Source organism: Oncorhynchus tshawytscha, linkage group LG29 (assembly GCF_018296145.1).
Source record: "Oncorhynchus tshawytscha isolate Ot180627B linkage group LG29, Otsh_v2.0, whole genome shotgun sequence".
Lineage (NCBI taxonomy): Eukaryota > Metazoa > Chordata > Actinopteri > Salmoniformes > Salmonidae > Oncorhynchus > Oncorhynchus tshawytscha.
In genome coordinates this window covers 30,708,566-30,718,361 of record NC_056457.1, presented here as the reverse complement: position 1 = coordinate 30,718,361, position 9,796 = coordinate 30,708,566, and the positions used below count along the sequence as shown (strand labels likewise).

The 9,796-nt window shown below is 41.3% G+C and overlaps 1 protein-coding gene across 1 annotated transcript; it reads right to left on the bottom strand.

Moving 5' to 3' along the window:
* Positions 1-1,826: 1,826 nt before the first annotated feature.
* On the bottom strand, positions 1,827-7,189 carry LOC112239752 (CD226 antigen-like). Its single transcript, XM_024408174.2, has 4 exons — positions 7,126-7,189; positions 4,942-5,280; positions 4,683-4,736; positions 1,827-1,876 (listed from the first exon to the last, which is right to left on the bottom strand). The coding sequence occupies exons 1-4, from the start codon at positions 7,187-7,189 to the stop codon at positions 1,827-1,829; spliced, it is 507 nt and encodes a 168-aa protein (XP_024263942.2).
* Positions 7,190-9,796: the final 2,607 nt, after the last annotated feature.

The following is a 9,796-nucleotide window of genomic DNA, read 5'->3' as shown; positions in this document are numbered from 1 at the left end:
GTTTTGGGGGTGACTAGAGAGATATACCTGCTGGAGCGTGTGCTACAGGTGGGAGATGCTATGGTGACCAGCGAGCTGAGATAAGGGGGGACTTTACCTTGCAGGGTCTTGTAGATGACATGGAGCCAGTACAACACACCTTTTGATTTAAACCCGGTCAAACACTCCTAGAAAATACCAATTGATGTCCCGGTTGGTTTTTATTTAGTTCACATGAGGTCATTAAAGTCACAGAGAAACAGACTGTATATTGTATGCTTAGTACATTGACAAGACTAAAACCCTGTATTCCCACATTGTCCAGTGTTCCTTCCTCTTCCTGCTGAGAGGTCTTTCATTCCCAAGACCTCCGTTATGTTCTTAGCTGTGAATATAATATTAATTGTGTGTAATTGGAGCATTCATATGCACTGAGTCTACAAAACATTAAGAACACATTCCTAATAGGAGCATTCATATGCACTGAGTCTACAAAACATTAAGAACACATTCCTAATAGGAGCATTCATATGCACTGAGTCTACAAAACATTAAGAACACATTCCTAATAGGAGCATTCATATGCACTGAGTCTACAAAACATTAAGAACACATTCCTAATAGGAGCATTCATATGCACTGAGTCTACAAAACATTAAGAACACATTCCTAATAGGAGCATTCATATGCACTGAGTCTACAAAACATTAAGAACACATTCCTAATAGGAGCATTCATATGCACTGAGTCTACAAAACATTAAGAACACATTCCTAATAGGAGCATTCATATGCACTGAGTCTACAAAACATTAAGAACACATTCCTAATAGGAGCATTCATATGCACTGAGTCTACAAAACATTAAGAACACATTCCTAATAGGAGCATTCATATGCACTGAGTCTACAAAACATTAAGAACACATTCCTAATAGCTCAATTTTATTCTTAGCTATGAATATAATTATATTTTGTCCAACACAGTCAGAATGATTTCTAATCACAGCATTCATATACACTGTGTACAAAACATTAAGAACACCTTCCTATTATTGAGTTGCATCCCCCCCCAACCCCACTCCAACCCAACATTTTTGATACACACAGGACACTGTTGAGTGTGAAAAAACAGCAATGTTGCAGTTCTTGACACAAACCTGTGTACTTGGCACCTACTATCAGACCCCGCTCAAAGGCAGTTTCATTTTTGTCTTGTCCATTCACCCTCTGAATGGAACACATGCACAATCCATGTCTCAAGGCTTAAACATCCTTCTTTAACCTGTCTCCTCCCCTTCATCTACACTGATTGTAGTGGATTTAACAAGTGGCATCAATAAGGGATCCTAGCTTCCACCTGGATTCACCTGGTCGGTCTATGTCATGGAAAGAGCAGGTGTTCCTCATGTTTTGTACACTCAGTGTAGATTCTACAGTTAGAATGAGAATTCATATTTGATCTATAGCTTAGATGCAAGGAACATACACTGTTACATCTGATGATTAGAAGTTTACATCAGAGAAATTCCATGACAACATTCCATGAGAACCCACAGGGCCTATTTGCATAATAACAACCAGGAAATACAGCATTCCCCGAGGATGACGCGGCATGATTGCTTTGTTCTTTGTCACACAATTGAGTTAGAGACGATTGTGAGGATTTGAATAGAGAATGTGATAGTTTCTAATGGTGGACGCTTTTAATGACAGTTTGCTTAGGGAGTTACTGAGTTCTGCATGTGATGCCTTCAACGATACATCTTTAGGTCAGACAGGGGTCTGTAACACAGCACTGAGGTCAGAGGTCAGACAGGGGTCTGTAACACAGCACTGAGGTCAGAGGTCAGACAGGGGTCTGTAACACAGCACTGAGGTCATAGGTCAGACAGGGGTCTGTAACACAGCACTGAGGTCAGAGGTCAGACAGGGTTGTGTAACACAGCACTGCTCCCTATTTCGTCCTCTTAGTGTGTGGACGTATGGTGTGCATGTTGGCATACACTGGCATATCTCCCCTCTGATTGGTCCCCTTCCTCATCCTGTCATGCACAGGCACGTTCTGATTGTCATTGCAGGAATAGAAAGACATTAGGAATTAGAGATTATATATATATATTAGAGATGTGCCACAGACTGATTCGTGGAAAGAAGAGGACACTCTATGATGAACCTAATTCTATGATGTTAATATCCAGTATCTACATGATCAGGAAATTACGAGAGATAATGTTATATTTTTACCTGTCTCTGAGCTGGATGCAATTTGATCCTGTACTCCTCTCTCCTCTTCTTCTTTCTGGAGAGACAGACATAGACAGAGAGTAAGACAGAGTCAGAGAGAGAGACAGAAACAGAGAGAGAGACAGAGTCAGAGAGAAACAGAGAGAAAGAGAGTCAGAGAGAGAGAGAGAGAGAGAGTCAGAGAGAGAGAGAAATAGAGAGACAGAGTCAGAGAGAAACAGAGAGAAAGAGAGTCAGAGAGAGAGAGAGAGAGAGAGAGAGAGTCAGAGAGAAACAGAGTCAGAGAGAGAGTCAGAGAGAGAAAGACACAGATAGTCAGAGAGAGAGAGACAGATAGACAGACAGACACACACACACACATTATCCTAGCCCACACTCTATTGTAAGTACAACACCTACACTTTAACCTTTTCGCTGTGACAGCAAAATGAAAGTGCACTATCTGAGCAAAACTCTTTTAGACATATGGTGCAGGGGAAGGGAGGGATGGATGGAAGAAATAGAATTTCACAGCAAAAAGTTTATTCTCTAACAAATGAGTACCTACAGTACTCCCAGTAGCCTGTTTACCTTTAACTGGGATGACTAATGTATCGTCTGGGAGAGGTGTTTACCTTTAACTGGGATGACTAATGCATCGTCTGGGAGAGGTGTTTACCTTTAACTGGGATGACTAATGCATCGTCTGGGAGAGGTGTTTACCTTTAACTGGGATGACTATCGTCTGGGAGAGGTATTTTACTTGTAAGAATATATATAACTTTTATATTTATATATACAGATCACATATCAAAATAAAGCTTGACTGTTAAAAGGCAATGTGTAAAAAGGTACCTTCCTCAACTCATGCTTTCATCAATGTGAGTTCACTGAATATTTTTTTGAAGTTTACCTAGACCAAACTAAAGTAAAAATAGCTGTATATTGTCCCTGCATTAAGAAAGAGTAGGGGAAGTCAACTCTTACCTCTGCCAAACGACCATTATTAGAATGACAGAGAGCAGGATTAACAGGCCTGCTACTCCTCCACCAACATAAATGTAAATCAGATACGCAGACAGGCTGAAATCAACTGAGAACGGAGAGAGAAAATAGAGAATTGAGGGAGAAAAGAGAGAACGGAGGGAGAAAATAGAGAATAATGGGAGAATTGAGAGAACAGAGGGAGAATTGAGAGAACAGAGGGAGAAAAGAGAGAACGGAGGGAGAAAAGAGAGAACAGAGGGAGAAAAGAGAACGGAGGGAGAAAAGAGAGAACGGAGGGAGAAAAAGAGGGATAAAAAGGAACGGGGAGAAAAGAGAGAACGGAGGGAGAAAAGAGAGAACGGAGGGAGAACAAAAAGAGAACGGAGGGAGAAAAAGAGACAGAGGGACAGAGGGAGAAAAGAGAGAACAGAGGGAGAAACAGAGAGAACGGAGGGAGAAAAGAGAGAACAGAGGGAGAAAAGAGAGAAAGAGAGGGAGAAAAGAGAACGGAGGGAGAAAAGGAGAACAGAGGGAGAAAAGAGAGAACAGAGGGAGAAAAGAGAGAACGGAGGGAGAAAAGAGAGAACGGAGGGAGGAAAAGAGAGAAAGAGGAGAGAAAAGAGAGAACGGAGGAGAAAAGAGAGAACAGAGGGAGAAAAGAGAGAACGGAGGGAGAGAAAAAGAGAGAACGGAGGGAGAAAAAAAAGAGAACGGAGGAGAGAAAAGAGAACGGAGGGAGGAGAAAGGGAGAAAAGAGAACGGAGGGAGAAAAAGAGAGAACGGAGGGAGAAAAGAGAGGGAGAAAAGAGAGAACGGAGGGAAGAGAAAAAGAGAACGGAGGGAGAAAAGAGGGAGAAAAGAGAACGGAGGGAGAAAAGAGAGAACGGAGGGAGAAAAGAGAACGGAGGGAGAAAAGAGAACGGAGGGAGAAAAGAGAGAACGGAGGGAGAAAAGAGAGAACGGAGGGAGAAAAGAGAGAACGGAGGGAGAAAAGAGAGAATAATGGGAGAAATGAGAGAACAGAGGGAGAAAAGAGCACATTAGATACTTGTATCTAAACCTGTTTCCAAAATGGTGAGTGGGTCACAGTTAATTCCTTTTGAGGTGTGGCTTAAAGAGTGTAGGCTGGGTAGAAACATTGTTTTTTTGTCGATTTGGTGGGTTACAAGAACTCCAAAAACGTTAGGTGATCATTGGACAAAATAAGTGTCCAACCATATCCTCCCTCTCCCACACACCACCACGCATGTAGAGAATACTTCCGTTTTGCAAACCAATAGCTCGCACCACATCCTGTGTGACGTTAGGCTCTCACTGTGTGTACCATCTCAGTCTAGATCATCATTGTCACAGGAAAATAAGACTTTTCTGCCCAGGATTTTAAGGTCACAATGTCACTGCACAACTAAATACATGTTTTCCCTGTATTAGTAACTAAGTACAACCTCATACGTCTAATTGACCTGGTCATGTTTAAACTCTGACCTCTCACCTGGGCTAGGTTCTGGTTCTCTGGTGTGGAGGTCCATTTCTTCTTGATCTTCATCTGTGAACAGACTTAACAAAGTTAGAGAGAATACGGAGAAATGATATGGTTAAGTTGTAATAATAATGACATAGTAATAACAAGAAAACAACCACCATTATCAGTCAAAGCATTTGGTACAAGCTAGTCACAAACTGCATTCGATTATTTCAAGTGAAAACAACATATTCTAAATGAAAATAGACAAGAAGTCGTGTACAGTTACCTGCATCATCCTCCTCCACCAATATATCTCTGGCCCAGGATCCTCTGGGGAAGGTTTGAACAGAGCAGTGGTAAACCCCAGTGTCCTCCTGGGTGACGTTAGTGATGGTGATACTGCCGTCCATGGGTGTGGTCTTCAGGAACTGGATCCTGGTCTGGTAGGACTGGGAAATGGACAGCTCGTACTCAGGGTGGTACACGGCTATGGGGACCTTATCGAATCGGATCAGTTTGGTCCAGGAGACCATGGTGAGGCTCCCTTCCCACGGACACACACACTCTAGAACCATCCCCTCCTCCAGCTTCACCGTGGTTACACCATCTGTCTGCTGCACAGAAACTGGACAGGTCTGAGGTCATATTTTTATACATGTACACAGTGTCATATTTATTACATTTTACCTGGTCAGTTCTTCAGGAATGTGAGTAACTCCCCGATAAACGGAATTTTGTGACCTAAAATCATCTCCGGCTTAGTTTTAACTCTGTGACGGCATGAATATGGAGTTTAAGCACTCAGTACATAGTCAACCACTGGAATTATGACATGGAGAATATGCACAAAAAAAAACTGACTGAAAAGAACACAGGAAGAGCCCTCATCGCGGAGTTCTGCTCCGATAGAAGATCAAACAGTCATCACCTTCAATTCCCTCTTTTGAGTCTCTCCCCTGGGTATCACTAATTAGGGAAATATGAGCCCACACACAAATCAACAGCGATGACCATAGCTGAAGATCAAACAGGTTGGTCTTCAATCATAAACAACAATCCCCTAGAGAGGTAGCGATGCGGACAGAAGAAGTGTGTCTTTCTCACAGTATTCATCCTGTCCTAACGGGAATGTTACCCACAGCCCATCTAGAGACGAACTCATTAATAGTCTGTGTCTGAGCTGTGTGAGGCTTCTAATTCACCGTTAAAGAAATATGATGAGATAGTTGGTGTTCCTACAGTCTTGTAATTCGTAATTCAAGGTGTGTGTGTGTCCCCCCCGGTCTTGGGGCTCCTCTCGGTACACATTTTGGTTGTTGCCCTAGTACAACACAGCTGATTAAAACAACTAACTCATCATCAAGCTTTGATGATTTGAATCAGCTATGCAGTGCAGGGTAGAAGCAAAATGTGCACCAAAGGGGGGCCCCAGGACCGGGTTTGGAAAACCTTGTTCTAATTAACTGTTGAACAAAGAGAGAATATCTGACTGGTTGTTATGGAAACGTTCAATGATAATAAACGCTGTTTCAGAGAGAAACCGTGTTTAAAGTTGTAATCAAATATCTCATGGTAAGCAATCTTCAAGCAACTCATTTTCTCAAAAGTGGGGTTCCACGTTTATCAACATTCAAAGCCATTTCCCATTGTTCCTCAACTGTAGTGTATGATACACAATGTTCTAGCTCTGGCTCTCTACTTTTATCCAATTTAAAAATCACAATTTCAAATGTTGCTACATAAAACCCGAATTGAGCTGGTTGGTTTAGTGAACACTGAACCACAACTGGGTGAACATGTCAGTAATAACACTGCATGTTAAAAGACTTTTAATGAACAGCAGTAAACTTACATCTTTGCAAATGTAAGACAACAAATAGCATAACATAAACTTCTAAACTTCTACCTAAACCAACCACTTTCAAGTCCTCTTCTTTACAATCCATTATGTAAAAGTACAAAAAAAAAAAGCTAAATGTAGGTAGGTTCAGAAATGTTGTGAAATAGATGAAATAGATTACAAATAGAAAACAAACTAAATATAACTATTGTAAAATAGACTGTGAATGTAAAATGTGTACAGTATGTATAAGATGTATAAACTGAAGGTAGAAGCCTAAGTGTTATTGTTCATTAGTTTACTCCAGTTGGGGGAAGGGTGGTAGGGTTTGGGGGAATAATAAAGGTATATTCTAAAAACAGTATGTAAATCTATAGAGGTATGTGTCTGTAAATATGTGTATATCTATGCATATGTGTATGTATACGGATATATATATATATATATTTATATTTATATATATATTTATATATATATTTACCAAAAAAAAAAGATATGGGGGATTGGAAATGATGCAGACGATTATACTGATGGGAGCAACAATCTTTCCGCAAAATTAAGCTGATCCACTCTTTAAAAAAAAAAAAGTTATATTTCCCTGATCAACATTCAATGTTAAAACAACCATACCTGTGAGACTAGAGAGAAGGATGAGGAGTGCCCTGTCATACCAGTGGTCCTTTTGTACAGCCATCTTGGCCCTCTGAGGCACAACGGAAGCTGCATTGACGAGATGAGAGGCACCAGGGCTGCACTTCCTTCCTTCTCTCTCTCTCTCTCTCTCTCTCTCTCTCTCTCTCTCTCTCTCTCTCTCTCTCTGTATATATATATATATATATATATATATATATCTATATATCTCTCTCTCTCTCTCTCTCTCTCTCTCTCTCTCTTAATTTAATTCAATTCAAGGGGCTTTATTGGTATGGGAAACATGTGTTAACATTGCCAAAGCAAGTGAGGTAGATAACAGTAAACATTACACATACAGAAATGTCATATTATACATATACATACAGTGTTGTAACAATGTACAAATGGTTAAAGAACACAAGGGAAAAAAATAAGCATAAATATAGGTTGTATTTACAATGGTGTTTGTTCTTCACTGGTTGCCCTTTTCTTGTGGCAACAGGTCACAAATCTTGCTGCTGTGATGTCACACTGGTATTTCACCCAGTAGATATGGGAGTTTACCATGTTTCCTCCTCTCTCTCTATCTCTATCTCTATCTCTATCTCTATCTCTATCTCTATCTCTATCTCTATCTCTCTCTCTATCTCTATCTCTATCTCTATCTCTATCTCTATCTCTATCTCTATCTCTATCTCTATCTATACATACAGTGAGGAGAACAAGTAAAATCACATTGTATGATTTTTAAGTAATTAATTTGCATTTTATTGCATGACATAAGTATTTGATACATCAGAAAAGCAGAACTTAATATTTGGTACAGAAAAATTTGTTTGCAATTACAGAGATCATACGTTTCCTGTAGTTCTTGACCAGGTTTGCACACACTTCAGCAGGGATTTTGGCCCTCTCCTCCATACAGACCTTCTCCAGATCCTTCAGGTTTCGGGGCTGTCGCTGGGCAATACGGACTTTCAGCTCCCTCCAAAGATTTTCTATTGGGTTCAGGTCTGGAGACTGGCTAGGCCACTCCAGGACCTTGAGATGCTTCTTACGGAGCCACTCCTTAGTCGCCCTGGCTGTGTGTTTCTGGTCATTGTCATGCTGGAAGACCCAGCCACGACCCATCTTCAATGCTCTTACTGAGCGAAGGAGGTTGTTGGCCAAGATCTCGTGATACATGGCCCCATCCCATCCTCCCCTCAATACAATGCAGTCGTCCTGTCCCCTTTGCAGAAAAGCATCCCCAAGAATGATGTTTCCACCTACATGCTTCACAGTTGGGATGGTGTTCTTGGGGTTGTACTCATCCTTCTTCTTCCTCCAAACACGGCGAGTGGAGTTTAGACCAAAAAGCTCTATTTTTGTCTCATCATTGACCACATGACCTTCTCCCATTCCTCCTCTGGATCATCCAGATGGTCATTGGCAAACTTCAGACGGGCCTGGACATGCGCTGGCTTGAGCAGGGGGACCTTGCGTGCGCTGCAGGATTTTAATCCATGACGGTGTAGTGTGTTACTAATGGTTTTCTTTGAGACTGTGGTCCCAGCTCTCTTCAGGTCATTGACCAGGTCCTGCCGTGTAGTTCTGGGCTGATCCCTCACCTTCCTCATGATCATTGATGCCCCACGAGGTGAGATCTTTGTCCTGTAGCCCATCCCAGCCTTGTGCAGGTCTACAATTTTATCCCTGATGTACTTACACAGCTCTCTGGTCTTGGCCATTATGGAGAGGTTGGAGTCTGTTTGATTGAGTGTGTGGACAGGTGTCTTTTATAGAGGTAATGAGTTCAAACAGGTGCAGTTAATACAGGTAATGAGTGGAGAACAGGAGGGTTTGTTAAAGAAAAACGAACAGGTCTGTGAGAGCCGGAATACTTACTGGTTTGTAGGTGATCAAATACTTATGTCATGCAATAAAATGCTAATTAATTACTTAAAAATCATACAATGTGATTTTACAGATTTTTGTTTTAGATTCCGTCTCTCACAGTTGAAGTGTGTAGCTATAATATAAAAATTACAGACCTCTACATGCTTTGTAAGTAGGAAAACCTGCAAAATCGGCAGTGTATCAAATACTTGTTCTCCCCACTGTGTATATATATATACGTATATACACAGAGAAAGACTATGTCCCAAATGGCAAACTAGGGCTCTGGTCAAAAGTAGTGCATGATAAAGGGAATAGAGTGGCAGTTAGGATGCAGACATACACTTTTGTCCCTGGGAGAGGGCCAGGGGACACACACTTTATGCTAACCCATGGTTAGCTCATTTTACACAGAGGGACACTTTATACTAACCCATGGTTAGCTTATTTTACACAGAGGGACACTTTATGCTAACCCATGGTTAGCTCATTTTACGCAGAGGGACACTTTATACTAACCCATGGTTAGCTCATTTCTACACAGAGGAATACTTTGTGTTTTGCAGTGGCTTCTTGTAATCTGTTTACTAGTAAGTTACCAAGATCTATTTATTTTGTTTGTAGCACCACTTTCTGTGTGTAGTATGTAGTAGGTTCCTTAATGTAGTTGTCCTCCCAGTGGGGGAGAAGATAGAAACCATCATGTAGCTGTCCTCCCAGTGGGGGAGAAGATAGAAACCTTCATGTAGCTGTCCTCCCAGTGGGGGAGAAGATAGAAACCTTCATGTAG

Excerpts from the sequence above, each read along its gene's own strand:
- LOC112239752 (XM_024408174.2), bottom strand. The coding sequence starts at position 7,189 with ATGGCTGTACAAAAGGACCACTGGTATGACAGGGCACTCCTCATCCTT. Across the intron at positions 5,281-7,125 it reads CCTTCTCTCTAGTCTCACAG|TTTCTGTGCAGCAGACAGAT; the intron begins GTATGGTTGTTT and ends AGACCTGTCCAG. Across the intron at positions 4,737-4,941 it reads GGTGGAGGAGGATGATGCAG|ATGAAGATCAAGAAGAAATG; the intron begins GTAACTGTACAC and ends GTCTGTTCACAG.